General features: G+C 45.1%; 1 protein-coding gene across 2 annotated transcripts in view; it reads right to left on the bottom strand.

The window, feature by feature from the left end:
• Window positions 1-1,301: 1,301 nt before the first annotated feature.
• EPB41L4B (erythrocyte membrane protein band 4.1 like 4B) overlaps window positions 1,302-24,529 on the bottom strand; it is a 136,424-nt gene continuing 113,196 nt past the window's right edge. The window contains exons 22-26 of one of the 2 annotated variants that reach the window (XM_020289422.2): window positions 22,512-22,589; window positions 15,393-15,509; window positions 13,145-13,213; window positions 7,271-7,416; window positions 1,302-5,664 (exon numbers count right to left, since the gene is read on the bottom strand). In XM_020289422.2, the coding sequence (XP_020145011.2) occupies window positions 5,595-5,664; window positions 7,271-7,416; window positions 13,145-13,213; window positions 15,393-15,509; window positions 22,512-22,589 (480 nt within the window). In that variant the 3' untranslated portion in view covers window positions 1,302-5,594. The remainder of the gene's footprint in view (window positions 5,665-7,270; window positions 7,417-13,144; window positions 13,214-15,392; window positions 15,510-22,511; window positions 22,590-24,529) is intronic. The other variant, XM_076008908.1, reaches the window with a different exon arrangement.

A 24,529-nucleotide genomic window follows, 5' to 3' on the forward strand; every position in this document is an offset into this window, starting at 1 on the left:
ACCTTATTCGTATACTTTTTGGTTTATATAAAACACTTACAAGATAAGATCCATTGTTTCTTGGATTATCATAGAAGGAACTTGAAATTGCAGGACTACCACTATCTAGATAGGTAAACTGAGGTACTGAAAGGCAGAGAGGAAACTATAACCCAGATCTCCAGACTGGATTTACCTGCTCTTGGAGTGTGTAATCAGCAGATGCTGGTGCCTGTACATAACCTGTCCCCTTGAAAACTAGGCAGCAGGCTGACTCTGTTTCCCTGCGGCAAGCATGCACAGGTGAATTCTTGACTTGCTCAAATCCATCCCTGCCAAGTGCAATTCACTTTCAGTTATTTAATCACCCATCCATTTGTTCCCACGAAGCACTTGCTACATGCCAGGTCCCAGGGTTCTCTTCTGATGATGGTTGATGGGTGATAACACAGTTAAACTGCTAAGCTATTTTCTGGTAGAGACATGGACACGATACTTTTCGTGCTAGTGTTGCATAGCCAGCATTTTGATCTGCCTTTTCTATTTCTTTTTATTTTATTTTATTGCATAAACAAAATCATTTTGGAGCAGAAAAGCACAGAGGTCCCAAATGCAGACCTAGAAGTCAGATTGCCTGGGGTAGGGATCAGTAGTTTCCCATCATCAGTAATCTCCATAATGCAATGGAGATTAGGTAAGGCAATGGAGGTAAGGATAATAGAGTTCAATGTTATAAATAGCATGAATAAAAATGCGTAATATTATGCAACTTTAATATTCAAAAGGAAACTAGTGACCTCAACCTTTCATGGCCCTGTTGGCTGGGAGAATGCTGTGGAAATAGGCAGACATGCTGGGAGACCCAGAGGTCAGGTGTTTGCTATTGGGTGTCAGTTGACAGTGAGTTTGTCCAGTTGGAATTTAAACATGTTACGCCTGACAACTGAATCAAGGTGTGATTCTTGAAAACCTTGGGTTTTACTAGATCCCCCAAAATACCAGTTGTCAAAAGAAATAGATCAAATATATTGTTTGAAAAAGGTAAAATGAACTATGAACTACAATTATTATTATTATTATTATTATTTTTGAGACAGAGTCTCGCTTGGTTGTCCAGGCTAGAGTGAGTGCCATGGCGTCAGCCTAGCTCACAGCAACCTCAAACTCCTGGGCTCAAGCAATCCTGCTGCCTCAGCCTCCGAGTAGCTGGGACTACAGGCATGCGTCACCATGCCCGGCTAATTTTTTCTATATATATTAGTTGGCCAATTAATTTCTTTCTATTTCTAGTAGAGACAAGGTCTCACTCTTGCTCAGGCTGGTTTTGAACTCCTGACCTCGAGCAATCTGCCCGCCTGGGTCTCCCAGAGTGCTAGGATTACAGGCGTGAGCCACTGCGCCCGGCCAGGACCTTAGCATATACTCAGGTTTCCAATTCCCTACACACTTGGCTGCTTCCATTTCATCAGATTTTCTTCCATCCACTTAAATTGTTTTTGGGGTTTTTCTTACTCTGCGTGTTTTCTAAGACTTAAGTCCTGGAAAGACTGGACTGAGACCTATTCCTTCAGCACATGCAGAGACCCTCTGTTCCCTACCAATGTGAGTTTAAAGGATGGCCAAGAAATAGTTTGGTTTCCATTTTGAACACATTTTCTGGGGAAGAACTTTGAACATTCTGAGACCACTGGCTGAACAAGAGCTGGCTATTCAAACAAGAACTTAGAGATGAAGCAGAGTTTAATTTCAGTTTCATTTTTAAAAGAAAGACAGCACCTTTATTTTCTCTCCTCATCAAAGCCATTTCTCTAAAACAACTTTTTTTTTGTTATAAAAACTTGCCCAAATAAGTGCTGTATCTTTGTATCTGACCAGTAACAGATTTGCCCATGCTTCTGACTGCCTAGAATATATAATTTTTCACTTTGGATTTCAAAAGAAATAAAAGCTGTGATTGTGGCATTTCCTCAGAAAGTTAAACACAGAGTTGCCACGTGACCCAGCAATTCCCAGAGAATTAAAAATATATGTTCACACAAAAACCTGTACACGAATGTTCATAACAATATTATTCATAATAGCTGAAAAGTAGAAGCAATTCGAGTATCTATCAACTGATGGATAGATAAACCAAGCATGGTATATCCATATAATGAGACAGTATTCAGCCATAAAAAGGAATGATGTTCTGGTACATGCTGCAACATGGATGAACTGGGAAAACATTATGTTAAGTGAAAGAAGCCAGTCACAAAAGACTATATATTGTATGATTCCATTTATATGAAATGTCCAGAATAAGGAAATCCATAGACAGAAAGTAGATTAGTAGTTGCCAGGGGTTCCAGGGGTAGAGGTGGGGAACTGGGAGTGACTGCTAACAGATAACAGGGTTTCTTTTTGGTGTAATGGAAATATTCTGGAATTAGATAGTGGTATTGTTTGCACACCATGATGAATACAATAAAAACCACTAAATTGTACACTTTAAAATGGTTACAATGGTGAATTTTATTTGATTTTTTTTAAAAAAAGCTGTGATCTTTGAGATGGTGAAAGAAAGATAAATATGATATCAGAATATTCCTGTGCTATTTGGGGAGTATAAAATTCTGAGTGCATACAGGTGAGATCCTCCAAATGCTCCAGGACCTCAAACTTTTCAAACCTAAGAATCTCCTGTGCAGTCTACAGTCTATAATCCATATACCCTATGGGCTGCAGGATTCCCAGACTCCTGGCAGCAACCTTCCATGCCCAGCAGGAGTCTGGCCTAGTTTAGAGCCCTAGCTCTGGAATGATTATGTCAACAAGCTGATTTTCCCCCCTGGACATAAGGTGTATATTGTGTGACTGCATGTATGTTGCTGTTGTTTTTGTTTTAAATATATTTTAAAAGGTGAAACAATTGTATCAATTCATCTGAGTCCCTACAAATCCACCCCATACAATTTTTTTATCTTCTCAGGTCACAATGCCAAGCACCCATCATACACTTTAGTAGGCAAATAACCAGGACAATTGCTGAAACCATGGAATCCTCTGGATTTTACTGCTTAGAGACGAGCTGCCAAAGGTACTGGGTTTTCAAATACAGTAACAGCCAACGTGTTTGAGGCCAGACTTCCAATGACATCAACCTTGGGAATCATCTGTGAAATCAGGGGAAAGTGGGGAAGCAGCAGGAGGCTTAGAGCTTCCTGGAAGCATTGGCCAAAAAGCCCATGCACCCCTCCTGGGAAGCCAAGCAAACATGACACATATGAAATACTTGGTGCCCTGGCTTCCTTGAGAAACCTTCAGCTTTGCCTTGGAGGTTTCCATCAGAAAGCAGGAAGTGGAGAGCAGAAGCCTCAAAGAGCAGGTTAGACAAGGAAGAGGGTGCTGGGTTGGCAAGAGGTGACAGCCCCATAGTGTACAGGAACACATTTTGTATCATGTGCACAAGATAAAGAACAGCTAAGGCTGTTTTAAAAGTATAGTGGGGGGGATGTGAGGGCAAAAGGCCCCAAACACTACAACTGCCCTGGATAGCCCCGCTGATAGAGCAGACAACAGTAAAAAACCATCACGGAGAAGAGCATAATATCCTATAAAAGGCCAAGCCAAACCCTACACATTTTAACAGTTCCTGATGACATCACTGTGCCATACCAAGGTACAAAAGGGGCTGATGTTTATAATGATGACCATGACTCATCAAGAAAAGGTTAAATACTCTCCAGGATACTTTGTTTACTAAGGCAGGGAAGTGCAGAATACATCTTAGAAAGATTTCCCTCAAAAAAATATTAAAATTTTAAAGATTCAGCACTTAAAGGGTTAATTCTTATGTTAATCTGAATATTTGCTTACATACCTCATTTTACAACAATGCTAGTAAATGAGGCATTACTTTTTTTATAGTCATTAGTATCAAATTATTGGCACCATTCAGTTTTAAGGATAGGGACAGGAGAGCAAACTATACAATACAACATAAAAATACAGTTCTGGTACAAATATATGAGATCAATTCCTCTTAACAAGTGGTCATAAGAAATGGATGGACATTTTACACACAAGGAAATACAACTAGTAAATTATCACATGGAAAAGTGCTCAGCCTTGCTAGCAATTAATGAAATAAAACAACTTTCCAAGAACAGCTATACACACCTTTTAAATTAGTGAAAATAAATAAAAATGGCAAAACCCAATACTGGCAGAGCTACTGGTAAATAGAAATGCTTATACATTGCTGGTGGCATCATATATTGTAGAGGAGATTCAAGCATTCGGGAGGAGGGGAATTTGAACTAGATGACCTTTAAGGTCTTTCCAACCCAAAGATTGGATCTTTCTAGAAAGCATTCTAGCAATATAAAACAAGAGCTATAAAATACTTCATGCTCTTTGACCTTTTAATCCCTCTTTGGAGATATTCCCAAGGGAATAATCCAAAAGAAGAAGCATTTTTTTACAAAGACATTCATAGCAGCACTATTTATAAGAGTGAAAAATGAGATATAACCCAAATATCTAATAATAGGGAGAAGTGAGGTCAACCATGTTACATGGATATAAAGACATTTAAGTTGGTGAGAGTAAAATTGTGTTGAGAAGAGGAGACAAGTGTTAGGTGGAGAAGTACAACAAAAGAGAATGTACATAATGATCATAGCTATGTAAAAATATGTGCATATTCATTGAGAAAGCTAGGGAAATAACTTAGAGGGATAGTTTGTGGTGGTTAGGGGGTTCCTTTATTCCTGCAAAGTTGTTCAAGTGCATAATAAAAATTTAAAAACACACTTCTTGAAACTATATAAAAAGAGAGCAAAGTTTCTTCTGGTCAAAGTTCTATCAACAGGATATTAATTGATCAACTTTAGAAATAATTTCCCTTCATGGAACACCCAAATGAATCTTCTTGATATTGAATCATTTTAACCTTGTAAGGTTTTTTAGACGATTTAAGTGTAATTTTCTACTTTGAGTTAGTGATAAATTCTATTATATTTATCCCAAATAATATTGTATCCAATAAGTTCACAAGTTAAATTATATTTCAGGTTGAGCTGAAGTACCTTCGGTTGTGATGATATGTAACTTTCTTTTTTTATTTCATCTACTCATGTCTGAATAAAAATGAATGTTAACAACTTTGTAAGAGCTGTGTATTTATCAGTGTAAATGAAAAACCAGCAGTAAAGAATTATTCTCTCTCTAAAAATGACTCTTTAACAGTCAAAGCTTGGTGCAAGTTTCGATCATACAAAATCACATGGTTGAGATTGATAGCAAAGGATTCCATGCCGTATTTACCCCTGTGGTTATTAACTGATACACACAGGTACTTCTGAAAAGGAATCCCTGTTTCCCCACCTTTCTTATCCTAGCCTTACCAAACCTTGTCTCAACTACATTGAGTTGTAGAAAAACTCTAATGCTCAGGAGACATAAAATAACTTTTCCAATAAAAGTCAAGCAAGAAGTTGGCTTGACTAACCATGGAGACCTGGGCAAACAGAGCACACAACATTTGTATGTTGTGCTAAAATGAGCACACAAAGCCCGAAGAAAGAAAACGGACAGAAGGCACCATGCCATCCTCCAGGCAACAGGGGAGAATTTCACAGTTCGGTCATCAACAGTCTTTTCATCATTTTTTCTCTCTCCAGTTCCTGCCGGAGCGTCTCTGCACTAAAAAAGAGTAAGTGATAAAACAGTGAGACAAAGCCTCAAAAATTGTAGGAGCAGACAGCTTAAGTATCATCTCCTGGGTTCTTTCCTGATCTCAGTTATTGACTTTCATTTTTAGGCTACATAAGGACCCCCTACAATTGCTAGCATTACAATGACCTCAAATTGTCTGGCTACTGATGAGTCTCTCAGTTCCACTAGATTAAGTGTTCCTCAGGAGACTGAATATATATGTTAGTCATCTCGAAAACCCCAGAACCTATCACAGAGTCTGGTGCATGGCAGCCACTCAGTAACTAAGTCTTTTGAATGAATGGGAAGATGTCCAAAGGTTAGATTTCTTTAAATCGTGCTCTAAACTGGTTTCATATGCACTTATCCCAGAGTTTAATTTGATTAATGTCTGAGGTAATATCTTAACAAATAATTCATTACCTTTTAATGAATAAAATCAAACAAAATAAAATTAGCTGCTTTGACTTCTTGGCTCTTGGCTGTCTATGAAACCTGTCTCCACTGTTTACAGGTGGAGACACACATACATGGTAAGTATACATCTCCACACACATACATGGTAAGTATACATCTTTAAAGACATAGACCAAGTTTAATAATCTCACTCAGTGTAAAAATCAAAGTTTCTCCTATGGCTAAGAAGGCCCTACACTATTCTAGCCCCAACCTACACCTTCCTGGACCTTCTCTCCCATCATTCACTCTGCTGTGGCCACACTGGCCCCTAATCTTCTTTCACCATGCCAGGCACACTCTACCTTAGGAGCCTTAGCACTGGCTGTTCCCTCTGCCTAGATACTCTTTTCCCAGATGTATGCAGCTTCCTTACCACCTTCAGGGTTCTGCTAAATACCACCTCAATGAGGCCATCCCAGCACATGCTATTGCCTTTCATGGTTTTATCTTCCTCCCTAGCACTTGTCTCTGTCTCTGTCTCTCTATCTCTGTCTCTCTGTCTCTCTCTCTCACACACACACACACACACACACACACACTCTCTCTCTCTCTCTCTCATTTGTTTGTCTATCTCTCCTCCCCCACATACACTAAATTGTAAACTCCATAAGGGAAGGACTTTTATCTCTTTTGTTCCCTGTACATCCCCAGCACCTAGAATACAGTCTACCCTCTGTAATGTTTTTTTTTTTTTTTTTTTTTTTTTTGAGACAGAGTCTTGCTTTGTCACCCCAGGTGAGTGCAGTGGTATCATCATAGCTCACTGCAACCTGAAACTCCTGGGCTCAAGCGATCCTCCTGCCTCAGCCTCCCCAGTAGCTGGGACTACAGGTGCACATCACCACACCTGGCTAATTTTTCTATTTTTAGTAGAGACGGGGGTCTCACTTTTGCTGAGGCTGGTCTCAAACTCCTGACCTCAAGCAATCCTTCTGCCTGGGGCTCCCAGAATATTAGGATTACAGGTGTGAGCCACCATACCTAGCCCCTTTGTAGATATTTCAATAAATACTTACAGAATAAATAAAAGAACAAATGAGGGGGTTGTAGATATCACAAACACAACAAACCTGGAGCCTCTGCCTGTTTTCCCTGTCACCAGAGTTACCTGCCCCTACCTCCTGACCTGACTCACCTGGCTGCCAGAGAAACAGGCTTCCGGGTGGTGTAAATGGTCTGCACTGTGGAGACGGTCTCTGTCAAAGGCCTCAGGGTCGCTGCTGGAATCAGCGGGGAAGACTGGCCAGGACAGCACTGTAATTTACTGTCTCTAAAGTCTGCCTGGAGAGGAAACAGAGAACAGGAGATCAATCTCCATCTGGGTTTCATTTTCACACTGTCAGCTGCTCCCTGAGAATTACTCGAGGGTTCCTGTTATTTTTTAATACTAGCTAAAATTGATTGTCATTTTAAGTGATTTTACTTTGCGCCAGACACTATGCTAAGCACTTACATACATTACCTCTTGACAATCCTTTAAGGTAGAGATGTATTTCATCACATCTTAGACACCATCAGCTGTTAGATGCACCATTTTGAGATGCACCATTTTTGCATGTGCCTCAGTGAGAGAAAAATGTGGCCATTCAAACTTTGTCATGCTCGCTATTGTAGTAAACGTTCTGATTTCAGAGACGTTAAAAGGTGAAAAAAATATATGTCTTAGAACTGATTTTTGCTGGGTGTGGTGGCTCATGCCTGTAATCCTAGCACTCTGGGAGGCTGAAGCAGGAGGATCCCTTGAGCTCAGGAGTTCAAGACCAGCCTCAACAAGAGTGAGACCCTGTCTCTACTAAAAATAGAAAAAATTAGCTGGGCGTAGTGGCATGAACCTGTAGTCCCAGCCACTTTAAGGCTGAAGTAGGAGGATTGCTTGAGCCCAGGAGTTTGAGGTTGCTGTGAGCTAGACTGACGCCACGGCACTCTAGCCTGGCCAAAGAGCAAGACTCTGTCTCAAAAAACAAACAGACAAACAAACAAACAAAAAACTGACTTTATGGGGGGGAAAAAAAAGCCAAAATGTTAGGCTCAGAGAAGTGCTCTGCCCAAGGTCACAAAGTAAGGTTAAGAACAGTAGTTAGAACCTGGGTTAGCTGACTCCATAATTGATGTTTTTCATCACGGCAGCAGTGGCTTCCAGAGTATGGTCCCTAGACTAGCAGCATCAGCATTATCTTAAAACTTCGTAAAAAAGCAAATTCTCAGGCCCCAAAGGTCTTGGGGCCAGAATGTCTGAGGATAAAGTCCAATAATACATGTGTTAATACATCCTCCAGATAATTCTCTGGAGGAATCATAGTAAAGTTTCAGAACTACTGGTCTAGAGTATACTGCCTTATTTGGAGAAGATAATTTATTGTTGCCATTTTCATTACAAAGCAAATTATGCTTATTACTTTTGTATAGAAAGCTTAGAAGATATATAAAAGTAGATAAATGAAGAAATTCCATAATCACTTACTGTTGTCAACAGTATATTTCCTTACAGTATTTTTTCTTTCTTCTTCTTTTTTTTTTTGTTTTTAGAGATGGGTTTTGCTCTGGCACTCAGGCTGGAGGGCAATGGCCCAATCATTGCTCACTACATCCCTGAACTCCCAGGGGCTCAAGCGATCCTCCAGAGTAGCTGGAACTACAGGTGCACACCACCATGCCTGGCTAATTTTTAAATTTTTTGTAGAGATAGGGTTTCACTGTACTTCCCAGGCTGGTCTCAAACTCTTGGCCTCAAACAATCCTCCTGCCTTGGCCTCCCAACATGCTGAAATAATAGGCATGAACCACTGAGCCTGGCCCTTGTCGTATTTTTTCTAAGCATAGTTTTTGTTTGTTTTATAGCCTTTTGATAATACCAACTACATATTTTATAACTTGATTTTTCATGCTAATTGTTGGCCTTGAACTTGGAGAAATTTATCACATGACTTTCTAAAAAAGATGCTTCTTAGTGGCTTAGGTGCCACCTCAATGAGGCCATTCCAGCATGTCATACCTGTATCCCGGCATGTCAGCATGTCATACATGCAGTGGCATCATACATTTGTTTAGTATGTGATGTTTGCCACAAAGAGCTTTCACAAATATTGGGCTATAGTAGTCATGTGTGCTGTTCACCAGATAATTCTGGCTCACCACTTTCTAGGCACAAGGTAGAATCACACTTTTCTGCCCCCTTTGAAATTAGGTAGGACCATGTGCCTTGCTTTGGCCAATGAAATGTGGGTTGAGGTGCTGTGTTTTATTTCTGTTGAGAGATTTAAGAGCCAGTATATCATTTGTCACCTCTTTTTTTGTCCCCTCTGCCATTGGGACTAGCAACATTCCACATGGAATGCAACTGCTCCACTAGCCTGGGTTCCAGAAACAGGTAAAACAAAGCAGAGCCTTCAGTTCACCCATAACAGTCATGCAGCATGAGTAGGAAAATCAATGTGTCATTTCAAAGCATGGCTTAGCCTTTCCAGCCTGATACAAGAATAAGAAGGCCTGTTTTGCATCAGTGAAGTGAGCGTGGGTTAGCCTTTTTTGCTTTTTATTATTCCTGGAAAAAGAGAGAAATTTACATGGATGGTAGAAAGGCAATGGTGGAAAAAGTGCTGGGGTCTTGGCATGAATCAAGGTAGTGGCACCAAACTGTGCTAAGTCACTGTGTTCTTCACTGCCATGCACTTCAAGTGGAAAAAAGAAAACACTGGCTTCACTTAAGAATGCCCCTGATACAGCAGTAAAAATTACTTATATTATTATAACTCAGTCCTAAGTTTTCGTATTTGTTAAATGAGGAGATGAATAAATGAATGAACAAACTTTCACTAGACAAAACAGGTAACAAGGGACAGACCCAAATTAGAAAGAAGCACATGGGACAGAGATCTGGCCAGAGCCAGGCAGAGGCCCTCATCCTAGATGGAACAACCAACATACTCAGCTGAGTATTGCAGAGACTGAGCTAATTGGCCTAAATACAAAGTAGAAACTGGTCTCAGGATCAAACAGGAAACCCAGATTTTGAAACCAGCCCCAAGGTCAATGCTAGATTGCCAGACCAGCTTTGTGCCGAGTTCCTCAGAGCTGCTAAGCTCTCCTATGACTGTGGCCAGGATAGGACAAGGCCTATGGAGGGGGAGAGGCCAAATCTGTAGCAAGATAAAGCACCTTGACCTTGTCGAGAAGCTTGACCATGACACACAGGAGTGAGAAAATTGGAAACCTGAAGCCCTTGAGTTTGGCTTTTGTTACTAGGCAGCTGTGAGTAACTCCCTAGTCATTATCTCCCATCTAGTCCTCTCTCCCAAGTTACAGTCTTGGCTGTGGAGCTGCCCAGTCATTGTTGCCACCAGAATGTTTCAAAGGCATTGCTAATGCATCATGGCTAAAGGCAAACTCATTATCCCTCCCAATCCAGTCTTCTTCCAGGTTTCCTTATCCCAGTGAACGGACCCACTGTCCAACCACATTCTGCAAGTCAGAAATCTGAGAACCAGGCCAAGGCGGGCGGATTGCTCGAGGTCAGGAGTTCGAAACCAGCCTGAGCAAGAGCGAGACCCCATCTCTACTAAAAAAAAATAGAAAGAAATTAACTGGCCAACTAATATATATAGAAAAAATTAGCTGGGCATGGTGGCGCATGCCTGTAGTCCCAGCTACTCGGAAGGCTGAGGCAGCAGGATTGCTTGAGCTGAGCCCAGGGGTCTGAGGTTGCTGTGAGCTAGGCTGATGCCACGGCACTCACTCTAGCCTGGCCAACAAAGCAAGACTCTGTCTCAAAAAAAAAAAAAAAAAAGAAAGAAATCTGAGAACCATTCCTGACCTTCCCTCTCTCCCATCCAACCCAATACCTTACCAACCTCTTAAATATCTCCCCCATTGGTGCATTCGCTCCACCTCCACCAGCAAAACCACTCTGGGCCAAGCTCTCTGCCCTTTTTCCCTTAAGCCACAGAGTGGATTGTACTGATTCCACTCTGCTTAGGCCCAACTACTCTCCCACTGTGATCACAGGGATCCTTTCCAAGCACATCTGCCCTGTCACTGCCCTGCTCAAAGTCCTGCAAAGGCTTCCCATTGCTCTTAGGATGGAGCTCAGAGTCCCTGCTATGGTCTACAAGGCCAACCATGGTCGTACCCCTCTAATGCTTGTCCCTGCCTATGTTCCCTTCCTTCTCTCATTATCCCGCACCCCCACCATGCTCTTGGCATTCAAGTCCACTGGCCTGCTTTTCAGTCCCTTGAATGTGTGATGACCCCGTCCGCCCTAGGACTCTGGTTCATGCCGTTCCCTCTGCCTGCTCCAGCTGTCGTGGAGCCACTCTTGCCCAGTTCTTAAAAGTCTCAGTGTGGTTTCTGCCATTGGCTTCCTGCTCCATCTTGGCCCCCAGCTTTCAGGAAGGGCTTTCCTGAGTGTCTTACAGCATTGCCAAGGCTGGGCAGAAGGCCAGAGTGCCCCACCATGGCCAAATGAGGGAGGTGGAGCCGGAGCTTCTAGCTGGGGAGCTGTGTCCAACAACACCGCAGGGGGCCAGGATGAGTGTCAGGGCAATAGCATCTAACGTCCTGGCACAGTCCCTGTGTCTCTGCCCTCTCATTCTTAAAAGGCAGATGCTGGAAGCAGCTCATGACCCTAGAAATGGGTTGTTCCAGGAACCTATTTTTTTCCTCTGCCTGGCCTGCTGGACACCTTCCCACTTCTGTTCAGCCTGTGAAACTTGAATCAGCCGCTGCTGACTCCCTCCTTCTGCACATGGCTGCAGCCAGGCTGGGTACTGACCATCATCCAGCCCATGAGACTACACTTGGAGCTACCCCTAGACCACCCACAGCCCATTTTGCAGATGAGCTAGATAGCACAGAAACCCTTTGGAGGGAGCCTCAGGGACAGTACAGTTCTAGGAATTGCAAACTGCTTCCTGGGAGAAGGAGAGGGTGAGGGGAAGGAGGGGTAGACCCTGGACTCCCCACTTTGGCTCATTAGCCAGTGGGTTTGTGCAGAAGTGTTCTTTTAAAGAATGAGTTGAGCAGCTGAAAAGAAGCGTGAAAATCATCAAACTCTCCCATTTTGCAGATGATGAAACTACACTACTGAAATGTTTAAAAGTGTTTAGACATTTGGCAGAGTTTAACTGAGCTGCCCAGTGACATCCGGAGGTGTGGTAACAAGAAGCCAGTTGTCCGGACTGCCTATTCTTGTTGAGGACACCACCTTACCCCTCCAGGGCTGAGAAACAACAATGTAACTGACATCTGCGGGATGATCTGTGGTTGGTAAAGCACTTTCAAACGCTTGGGCCCTTCTGATCTTTGCCTCAACAGGATACCAGGAGGATATTCTTATTACTTTTTCCACTTTAAGTAAGAGGAGGCTGGTGCTCAGAGTGAGAAAGTGACTTACCTAAGATCACACCATTATCAAGAGCCAACCAGAGAGAATTGAAAACAGATGTTCACCCACCAATAAATGAAGAGATAATTTGCAGTCTACACATACAATGAAATATTATTCGACTACAAAAAGAAATGAATACATACATCTGTGTGGATGAACATGCATCTTTGTGGATGAACCTCAAAAACATGCTAAGTGAAAGAACCCAGTCACAAAAGGTCACATATTATATGATCCCATTTATATGGGAATCCATAGAGAGAGAATGCAGATTGACGATTCCCAGGGGTCAGAGGCAAGGGGAAAATGGGGAGCAATTGCTTAATGGGTATGGAGTTTTCTTTGGAGGCGATGAAAATGTATTGGAACTAGAAGTGGTCATTGCACAACAGTATGAATGTGTTAAATGTCACTGAATTATCACTTTAAAATGATTAATTTTATGTAAATCTCACCTTAATAAAATAAATAAAAGAGGCAAACCCCAAATCCAAGCTCCTTCCCAACCTCACAGAGTTTAACAGCGACCACAAGAAGCTGTCAACATTGCTGTCTGGCATCCCACAGAAAAGCACACCACACAGGAGCAATGTTTTAAAATGCAGTCTGGTTTCTGGATCTACTTACGGTAAACTGTGGTCCTGTGGTAAAAGGATCAGGAAATGGATTCATTGGATCAGCTGGGAATGTTTTTATCTTCAAAAAAGAGAAAGACAAGGGGGTTATCTTCAGATTAGAAAACAAAGTTCTGAAATCTTTGACAGAGCACCTTTAAAACTGAAGGATCAGTGCCATGGAGCTTTCATCACTTGTGTGAGGACCACAAAGGGTCCCTCAGGAGTGTCAGCTGGCATTTATATGGTGTGCCTAGCTCTGACCTGTAGGGCTGGGCCCAGAAGGGATGACAGGCTGGAGTGGAAGACCTCATGTTTGCCTGGCCCTGGAACTCCCTTCACTGGGTCTGCTTGGGCTTTCCAGGCATGCTGGGTCCTAGGCCTGCCCCACAAAAGGCCACAATGAGGGTGGATAATAAGAGAAACCACAGGTGCTTGGAATGGCTTCTAACGGCTTCTCTATAGCGGTGGGGAATGGCCAAGAAGCTGTTGAGAGGTCACATGCTGAGACACAGTCTCTCACAGGGTACCGGGGGCTGGGATAATTAAGCCAGAAGATATTCCCTGTCTAATCAAGTGAGTTGTTGCACTCCCTATACACTTTGGGCAATAGAGGGAGACCACAGGGAAACCATGGAGGCATGTGAGAATCCTGCCGCCGTGGCCCTTGGGAACAAAAGGCACAGTGCACAGAGCTGAGGGTCACTACAGCATAGAGCTATTCTAAAAGAGGCTGGATGCACAGCCTGCTCAGGTAGTGGTGGCCAGAAGACCCTTGGCTTCCATTTCTTTCTGTTTGGTCATTTTGTCTTTGGCCTCCTGGAGGCCTTGGTAATGGGGTACTTATTTCTTTAAGCCTGCCTAGGGCATGCCAGTAGGCCCAGGGACCTGATGACTGTGGCACTAGCTTTGTCTGCAGTGCCCCAGGGCACAGAAATTGCCTGTACACCTACTGCTGATCTGCACTGCATCACCTGCTGGCAGAGGGTGGCAGCCAAGACACCAAAGCCACCACTGCCCAGTGGCAGCAGGCTTTGTGCATGTGGACCCTAAAAGAGCTACTCAATGTTCTTGAGCTTCTAATGGGAGGGTAAGAACACATTAGCCCAGGCCCGAATTGGCTGAGGTTTTCTGAATGATAGAGCAGGTCTCAACCTGTGGGGATGACAATGTCCTTGCAATGCACACTGAGATGTCCAGCCCGTGTCTGCTCCTGTTCCCCAAAATCTCTTTCATCTTTTTAAACATCTCAAAATTGCCAGAATACAGATAAGACTCTCAGACCACCATGGAGAAGAAGAGAAACATAGTTTATTATTGCCATTAAAGAAAGGTAAAAGCAACCCCAAAGAATTATTTTATACCTGCTGTAAACAAAACATATTCCAACAGTTATACTGTGTTGCTCAAGCTATGGCAAAGCATATTCACTCTCTTCTGACGGCGCTGTCAGCACCACCACTTTAGAAAGGGAGTAAGAGCCAAAGTCATGGTATTTAATACAGCAGGGGCTAGCCTAAGAAAATAAAATACCTGATGCAAAAAGCTATATGCGTTCTCTGGAATAGAGACAGACTGGAAACAAAGCACATGCCCTGAAGTAAAGAACTTGTTAGTAAATGGTGGACCATTCACTTGATGGAATAAAAACAGTCACAGAATGTGGTAACAAGAACAAGATAGAAACAACACAGCATTAAGTGAAAAGAGACAAACAGGAGATGATATGGCTACTATGATTTAAGTGTGTAAAATTATGAAGAATATAAATAAATAGAAGGAACCATGCAAAAAAAAAAAAGTAATTGTGCTAGGTTGGGATTACAGGTGATTCCTTTCACATTGTTATTTATAGGTAGCAGTACTGTTATATCATTAGCTTGATAAATAGCAGGAGAAGACAAATTTAAAAATTTTTGTTTTCAATAGCAATGCAATTTAAGAGTCCACCGGTAAGTACCTGAGTATCAAAGCATATATTTCTCTCTGGGAAAAGCATCTATGATCATCAAAATTCTAGGAAAACAAACTCTTCCTGGGTCTTGAGACCTAGAGGGGTGGGACCATAGCCGAGTGGCCCAATTTGACCAGAGTCAGCTGGACTCCAGACTGTCCACCCATCCTGGAGTGACAGCACCTGTCAGCCAGCCCTTCCAAGGTCTGGCACTTCTGCATGCCCATCAGGGCCTCCGCCTCGCCTGGTGGGCTCCTGCCCACCTCAGCTCTCCTGGCCAGGCCCCTTTCCCTGCCAGGGTACCTACCAGCCTCGTTTTGATTGGAGGGTACATGCAAACTCCAGTGGTCTCTTCCTTCATGGGGAGAGAGAGTGGAGGAGAACAGCGAGAGTGGGCACAGTGGGGGTTGCTGGTGGGCTCTGCCTGCTCACGGGGAGAGGAGGGGAGGGGAGGAGGAGGTGAGAGGGGGGAGGAGGAAGAGGAGATAAGGGAGGGGAAAGGAGAGAAAGATAGAACAGTGCAAGACGGATCTGGCAATTCCAGACTATTCTCAAGCCAGCCTCACCCACAGCCTGCTTCTAGCCTCTGGCCAACTGGCTCCTGGTCCAGCCCTCCCCCCTCCTCTCTCAGCCCTCACTCCTCCTCTCTGGCCCTGCTCTGTCTTCTCCACTATCTGAGCAAAATGACACACCAAGACCCCATTCCCAGGGCTGATAGGTAGTGGCCGTCTCCTATGCCAACTACACAGGACGGGTAGTGGCTTCCTGGCACACTGCTGAGGGTTCTGAAGCATTGCCCAGGCCAAGCCAGAAAGACAGCGGTGATGAATTAGTGATGTCAGCCATGGGAGCAATGTACACACTTGAGTGCTCTCCTCCCACGCCCAGTGTCCTTCTGCACTCTGCTAAAGAAGGGTACACATTACAGTGTGTAGGTGAGTGATGTCCAACAGACGGCACCAGGAAAGAAACACACTGGGGGGAGGAACGTGGAGTTTAGGATTTCATCTGTCTTGGCTCTTTGTGATATATTTTCAGAAAACAGATTGGCCCAGACCCACCTCCTGCACCCCTGGGCCCAGGCCTTGGCACCTCATATTGGCACTAGGGCACCTTGCTGCTTAGATGGAAAATATCAAGCATTGTGAGAAAAGTGCCATATGAATAGGGATACAATGGGATCCCCACCCTGGCCCTGAAGAGCGCCATGCGCTTGCTTAGCAGAGGTCCGGCAGCTTATACTGGTGAGGATGAGGATGGTGGACAGAGGATGCTTGATGTTAGGAGAGCGAGCTGCTGCTAACAGGGTTAGTTTTGGTGTCAGGGAGGGAACATTCGCTCCAGAGAACAAACACACACATCTTTTAGCTTAAGAGAGTTTCCTTAAATAGTTGCTATCATCCTGCAGGAAAGAACAAAATGTAGCCCCTGTGTAAGTTTCATCGAAAAATGATCAAGAAAATTGCAGCCCTCTTTGCCTCCTTCAAATTGATCTAACTCTGCCCTCTTTATAATCGTGCAGTCCTGGACAATTTCCAAAGGGTTTTTACAACCATTATCTCACAATGGTCTTCACGACAGCCTTGTTTTGCTATTCGAATTTGGGAGATGCATAAATTGCATTTGCAAAGTCTAAATCTGTGATTCTAGACCCTCTTGTTGACTGTTTCTAAATCCATTCTTCAGAGATCAGTAAATCCATATTTGTCACCTGCAGTTAAGTTTCACCAGCCTACTTAAAATCCTCCCACTGCTCTCTACGGTCCTCAAGATAAATCCTGCGTGCTCCAAGGTAGTGTGTGAAGCTCCTCCACTTGCCTTCCAGGGTCAGTTCCTACCAGTGCTCCAGGTCATCCGGGCACCAGCCAGAACCAGCCACACTGGGGATCCCAGGCCAATGGGCCTTGGCCCTTGTTTATAACAGCAGGCACTCAAGGTGTGTTTATTGAAGAAAATAAAAACTGGCATAAGTGACCAAGAAACATGGCCATACTGACCAGAGGTCAAAATGTGTACTGACTGTCAGGCTCTTAATTGCAGAACATAGTAAGTGGCTTAAGGCTTTGCCCAGCATTGGACTTTTATGGTAAGAAATGTTGATACATCACATAAGCATTTCTGACCTTTCTAACTACGCATCTGATTGAACCCAAACAAAAGAACATCCCTGGACTCTGGACTTTTGGTAAATGAGAAGGAAATAAGATAACACATGGAATAGGAGACTATTTTGAAATATCATTTTATTCTCTCTCCTGGTACTTCCTTCCCTCCTTGGGTCCCTTCCACATCCAGGCAGCTATGCGCTTCTATATATACTTGGCTTTTGAGTTCAAAATCTGACTCTTGGGGGAACAGAAAGATTCTTGGCACAGATAAATGACAAAGAAAATGTATAAGGCTTCTTCATCATCCAGATAAGAAAGGAGACTACCAGTCTGAGGAGAGGGGAGAAAAGTCAGAGGGAAAGGGAGGAGGGGTAGGCAAGAGAGTGCTGAGCAAAGGGGCCCTGTGTACCTCTCTCTGTGGGGTGAGGCTGGGAACAGACATTAAAGAGCAGTGGGGAATACAGCTGAGGAGGTGGCAGGCCCCAGAATGGTCCCAGGACAGAATGGTGTCCAACAGGTAAGGATTCACACATCCCAGCAGGACAGTGATGTCCACCCACTCAAAAGGACCATGAAAGAAGCAGAGAGTGTTCTGGATGTATCAGCAAACATGGACATCATGGACCAAACAGGCTTCTCTCTACCTCCCTGTGCTCTGGGGAACAGATGAAACCACAGGGAGACAGAAGGGGCACCACCACGATTTGACTTGAGATTAAGTTTTAGCACTGCTGGTAGAATAAGGTTCAAAACGAAAACTAAGTTGTTGAGCCAGAAGAGAACCCATTTCTTCTTTCTATGCCCTAAACAGCCTTCCTTTGGCCAGACCTTTGTCCTCCCTGACACATGAACTCTTGACTAACCCGCCATGGCCCAGAAGAGACCTGGGTTTTGATTGGCTCCGCTTTGCAGTTGGGTGAAGTACAGGGATCAGAGAGGGACAGGCCCAAAAGAGAGAGTCAAGAACACAAAAGGTGTAGGTGTTTACAGGCTGTGTCACCAGGGGAGGGAAGCTGGCATGGCAGACCTGGAGTGGAGCATAGGACTCTGCACTCTGTTCCTAGGGTCAACTTTACTAACACATAAAGGTACCCTCCTCCAACTCCCCTTGCTCAATCAACACCAATACCCTGTGCATCTGCTCACACTCACACCCCAAAGAAAATTCCAGATGGAAAGCAGGTGCTGTCTTGACTCACTTGCCTTCTTTCCTTCCCACCCTCACACCCCACCTCTTGCATCTCAGGCAGAAACTCAGACCTGATCGTGAACTCTGCTGGAGAATCCAGGAGCGGGAAGATGTCAAGCTGCAAAGGTTGCAAGGTTTAAGATTGCAAATAGAGCTACCTCATAAAAGAGTTGGGGATTAGAGAAGAAAAGGTTTGGGAAAAGGAAGGAAAAAAATGCTGCAAGAGCAAAGCTGAAAAGAGTGTTTTTATGGAAAGTTTGAGAATTAAAGTCCTTAGAGTCAGGCAGGATGCAAGAGAATGAAAAAGGAGGCAAAAAGAGATTCAAGATGTATTACCAGGAGGTGTTAGTTTAATTTTCTTTAAATGTGTTTTTGAGAGATGCCAGTTCAAGATTGAACCTTTCTGCTACTCTTCTGGCTTTTTCTACTCATATTATTCTATTGGCTCTTTGGACTGTGCTCCTTTGAAAACCACTCCACACAGAGACTGGGCCACAAGGCTACACTAGTTCTGACAGTGACTTGGTGGAACCTTGCTGAATGAAGGCAAGAAAAGCTGGTCCTATTCCTCTCTCTCCAGTCCCCTGTCCTCCCCGTGCTGGCCTGGGGAGCTGGAGTAATGATACTCCTTCAGGAGTCTCAGCCACAAGGACTTACAGGCTATGAGCTTGGGAGGTGACTGCCAATCACTGCCTGTGTGATGAGTGTCCCTGGGAAGTTTGACACTCTGGCCTGCAAGGTGCTGCTTCCCCTTCTGATGGGAAATGCTGATGGGAAGTCCCTGAGAGAGCAGCCAGAGGCTCAGGGCACAGGGCTGGCAGCAAAAGAACCATGTTTCATCAGGCTAAGTCTTTTAGACCAAGATTCCTGAACACCTCCCATCCTCACGCCCCGGCCTCACACCCCTCATGCCTGGGCTATGTGGCACAGGGCTGTGGCCAGGGGATTGGACCAGCTTTGCCACTGGGAGACTGGCTAATGGGCAAAGAGAGACATATCCTGGCTCGGGCCATCTGTAACTGGGCTGGACAGCAGTCCAGGGCCTGGTTTCCAGTCCTGGCTCTGAAACAGACTTGCTATGTGATCCGGAACAAGTGTCTGTATCTGTCTGAGCTTTGGTTTCCCCTTGTGTATGTGAGAGACTGGATGAGATGGTATCAGGGGAGTGTTCCAGCTGACAGGCTGGGTCCAGGTGGCTGAGGAAGCCCTGGTCACAAGTCAGGCATGGAGGCTGCCCTTGCTGCCCTGTGGTTCTGGCTCCTTCCTTCAGAGGCTAAAGAAGCCTCTCTGCAGCCTTCTCCCGTAGTGTCCAGCACACAGAGGGGCCTGGCTGCCCCATACAGTGGTGTTAATGAGTCCTGACTAGCAGCAGGTTTCCCAGCCCCACACCCTAAGTCTACTCTCTCCCCGTGCACTGTCCTCTGAGACACAGACCCCTCTCTGTCACCCCAGTGATGAGGTGAGAGGGCTGCTGCTTGCCTTCTGCTGCTGGGAGGAGGAAAGGGAGGGAAGGGGACCAAAGACAGAAGCAGCCTGCTAGAGTCCCCTCTTCCTCTCTAGGGCCTTTGGCACTCATGGAAATAGGATTCTAAAGCCAAAGGCAGGTCAAACCAGTGTTTCTGGGGAGAGCCCAAAATGGAGTATACTCTTGCCGAAATGCCACACCTCCAGGGAAGCTTCTCCCCGAGGCCTGTGTACAGCACTCATGCCTCAGACAAACGGGGCTTCATCCTGAGAACACGCAGTCCCTGAGAGCTTCAGCTGTGAGGCGAGAGCTGTGCCTCAGCGCAGTGCGGGGCCTTGGCTGTCCTGTGCCTCAGCGCAGTGCGGGGCCTTGGCTGTCCTGTGCCTTGGCTGTCCTGTGCCTGGGCCCTGAACCCTGAGCTAAGGCAGGGCTGCCCACAGAGCTGCAGCGTGTCCTGGGGAGAGGGAATGAACTTCCTACTGCTGAAAGGGGTGCAAGCAGAGGCCGGGCATTCACTTGGCAGGCATTTACAGCTTGGTTTAGGGACCTCTGAATCCATGCCAGATGTTGTTTCCTTTCTAATCTCAGTCTGTTATGTTCAAACAAACAAAAGACCATTTATATCTATAAGTAATTAAATCTACAAGCTTAGACCTTCAACACAGCAGTCTTGAAAGGAATCTCATCACTCCTGTTAAACCCATGGTGTGTTTTTTTGGTAAACTGACTCTAATTCTCAGATCCACCGAGACTTTTAGTAAATATGTGGTACCTTGTTCATGCTGTGCTTTCTACATGGAATGCCTTGGTCGACTTTCTTCACCTGGAAAACTCCTATTCGTACTTCAAAACCCTGACATCATGAGCCTTCTTTCCCCTAGTCCCACCAGACAGGGTTAGACACTGGGTTCCACAGAAGTAGCAGTTCCTATAGATTCTCTTATGGCATATTTTGGCAACCTGGAAATTGCCCACATACCTAACTCAGAGAGATCTTCCTTCACTGGTTTCTACTCCTACCAGGCATGTTTTCCCCAACATGGCCCTTGGAACTCAGCTTTCTCCTCCTGTTGCCTTCATAGGCTCTCAGCTTGTATCCTAGAGGTTTTCAAATCCCTTTGGAGGACACTGCTCTCCAGCTAGACTGGATGTCCTCAGATTGGTGTTCGGGCTTCCATCTCCCACAAGAAGGCCTTGCTGGGAAGTAAGGCCTCAGTCGGGATACTCAGTTGGGATACTGATGTGGCACCAGGCCAAGGCCACCTAACTTGCTGTCCCTTCCTTCATGCCCTTAGTTCTACTTCCTCAGTCTGGGGAGTGCTTTAAATGAAGCCCTTACACCAGGCATTGCTTTTTTCCTAAGTGGCAAGTTCCTAAACAGAAAACCAGATTGAGCCCAATTTGATGCAGAGAGCTTCAGGAGAGGAGCCAGAACACCTGGTTCCAGCTCCAAAGCTGCTGCCTCAAACCTCTCAGACTGTACCAACTCTCCAGATGAGAAGAACAATTATATAAATGATTTCCTTATGCCAGCTGACCAGGAATAGCAGTAAGTCATAAAGCCTAGACAGTACTTTGCCCCATTTATCCTCTCTTGAAAGCCTTCCAGGATGCTTCCCATCCACCACACTCCTCCTCCAGGAAGCCAGCCCTGAATGACTCCCACTTCTGGCTTCTTCCTGAGTATCTTCTACACAGCTCTCATTTATCTGTGGCTGCTTATCAACCTGATTTCCCCTCTAGCCTCAGCTGCCCACTCTACCCCCAGAGCCCAGTGTACAACCAGGCACACAGTCAACTCTCAGGAGATCGTTTTTGACTTGGCTTGAAATTTGACTCATGATCCAAACATGTGGATTGTGATTTATGCTCAGGTTCACACAGGTATTAGGCTGAGTTCAGCCAAAGACACATCCCAGCTTGCCCACCTATAATATCAATCACACCTTGCACATCTTTGTGGTGCTTCCTATTCTTGAAGGACTCTCTCTCTCATGCAATCCTTATAGCTCTCCTGTGAGGCTGATGGGGCAAACAATGACATCCTTACTTTAAAGAACTTGGGGTGGTAACTAGCCACTGATAAGGCTCTTAAAAGGGGAGCAGAGATTGGAGACAGGTCTGGCCTGTGTGACTCCTGGTTTGGTGTTCTGTCCCCTAGAAAGTGTTTCTCACCAATGGAAGTCCCATGAGGGCCACCATCCCTAAGAGGAGACCTGTAAGCAGAGGATTGACAACACAGGAAGCGCAAGGGCCCTGGAAAGCTAGGGTGCAGGCTGGAGCCAGTGCTTCAGACCACACAGATTGTTGGAAGCAACAGCAGGAGATGCCCCATGGGTGGGCATGCAGGGTGCAGCTCAGGAAGCTGAGAAGCAGAGACTGGAGCATGGAGGAGCCCCCTAACCCAGGAGGGTGGTCAACAGGTGGGGGGCAGACCCCTGCAATCACCATCAGAGCAAAGTGAACACCTCTTCCTCCCTCAAGGGCTCTGAGAGGTGGGGGGACCCATGGTGCCTGAACCCTGGAAGAAAGCAGACCCCTGAGCCTCCAGGACAAGAGGAAGAGCCTTCTCAACAGCAATGCCCACCTCTGTCCATCTGTCCCACTGCCAAGATGTTTCTATGGTCTGTGGCTTTTCTGGTTTTAGCAAAATAGGAAGTTTACCAGAGGAGTGGCTTCTGTGAAATCCATCAGAAGATCGCCTGGCTCCAAGGTAAAGGCACCTCCTCGGTCAGAGGGGCTCTAGGAAGGCAGACAAAAATATCCCTGGTTAGTTATGGCACTGGATTGACAACATAATTCTCCAGAAAAAGCAGGAGTTCCCAACCTCTCCTCTACTGAACTCACCAGTATGCCAAATCCCCACATTGCCCCTAGCTCAGCAGGGTACAAAATGTTGAGACTGAATCCCAATTTTGTCTGAAAATATCCTAAGTAGAAGTAGGTGTGGGGGTGGGAGAACTGTCCTTTTCAAAGCTGCAAACAACTTTTCTTAAGTGTTCTGAGTGCTCTTTAACTGGTTTTGAGGGAAAAACCCTTTAAAGAGTCCCCTGAATGTATAAAGAGAGAGCAAAGACTTTGTCATGGAGCAGGAGTTTCAATAGGCCTCCAAGAGCCAAACAGATGTGCACAATAAAAGAGAAGATCTTCATGGGGGGTAGGTGGGTGGCATCTTGAAAATTATTTCTTGTTTTTGTAAAATATTTTGTCTTCCTGCTCTGGGGTCTTAGCTGCAGGGTCAGCCACAAGGCCTCTGAGGGAGAAAAAATGAGCCCTGTCAACTTGGGGCAGGCAGGACCCTAAGGAGAGAGATGGCCAGGAGAGGGAGCCCTGTGGCCTTCAGTAGTAGCTGCTTGCATCCTCTGCACCCCTCAGCTCCCTTCTGTTTTATAAATGTTTCAGCCTGGTTTTAACACAGTGTGGGGCATACAGTAGGAGCCTGAGTCCACACTTGGGACAAGGCTGTACAGGGGCTCCCCAAAGGGGAGGCGGATCCAACCTGAGATGCCAGGAGGTGATGTACGGAGAAGCAGAGGGCCTCACTGTGGGCCGGTCTCTGGCTGAGGGGTGCAGCTGGGTTCCTGTGAGGAACACAGAGACTTTTCCAGGGATACCCAGGGAAGGGACCAGGTGAGAGACTGGCTTTGGTTTTGCAGGAGGTAGGCCTGGATTGTAATTATTATTTTTTTTCCTTTTATTTCATCATTATGGAGGTACAAATATTGTTAGGGTTACAAATATTGCCCCTGCCTCCCTCCCTCCCCCAATCCCCTGGGGGATTGTTATTATTTAACTGTCACCAGGAATTGTGATTCCTGAAGCTGCAGAAGCTTTGGGCATCCAGTTTGCAAAGCACTTTAGCCGCCACTGGACCTGACGTCGGCTCATGAGCTGAGCAAAGGAGCAGATCTCATTCCTATTTTTAGGAGGAAGAAACAGAGGCTTGGAGAAATAAAAGCTTTGGACGTGACTGCTCATTTTGAGCACGAGATGGAGCAGGGACACCTCTTAGGAGCCTGCAGCAGGGAGGGTGGGAGATCCCCAAGCATGGACAAAAGGAAAATCTTGAGGCCCTTTAGGGGAAGTGTCAATCATCTGGCTAGCCTTGACAAGTGAATGGACAACCATATGAGAACAATGGCCCTCCCACCAAGCCAGAATCACAAGGCTTTTGGTTCCCTATGGGAAATAAAAGATGGCATCTTCACATATGTTCTTGAGTTGTTTTTCAGAAACTCCCACCAGATGGAAAACACAGATATGGGGGAACTGAGGAATTGAACTCTGACCACAATTCTTTGTTCTAAGCTTCCCTAAGGGGCCTGGCGAGGGTCACACCTATCTTAACACTCCTTTCTACTAATCCAGGAATCCCTGAATCCACCAATGACCCTGATGACCCCCGTAGGCCCCCACTTCAGGATATCTTGCCTCTGGGATCAGGCCAATGTATAACTTGCATGTATTGATTTGCAATTGTGATTGCCTGAAATGTATCCCTATCTTTAAAAACCCTGGCTTGTAAGCCACCGGGGAGTTCAGGTATTAAGCCTAGTCTCCATGCAATAAAAATTTCTCTTTCTCCTGCTACAACTCTCTGTTTCAGTGTGTGCCTTTGCTGCACCCCAGTTTGGTTTGGTAACAAGCAGTCAGGTGTGTGAATAGAACAGGCTCTGGAGTGC

The sequence above is a fragment of the Microcebus murinus genome, chromosome 12 (genome assembly GCF_040939455.1).
Source record: "Microcebus murinus isolate Inina chromosome 12, M.murinus_Inina_mat1.0, whole genome shotgun sequence".
Taxonomy (NCBI): Eukaryota; Metazoa; Chordata; class Mammalia; order Primates; family Cheirogaleidae; genus Microcebus; species Microcebus murinus.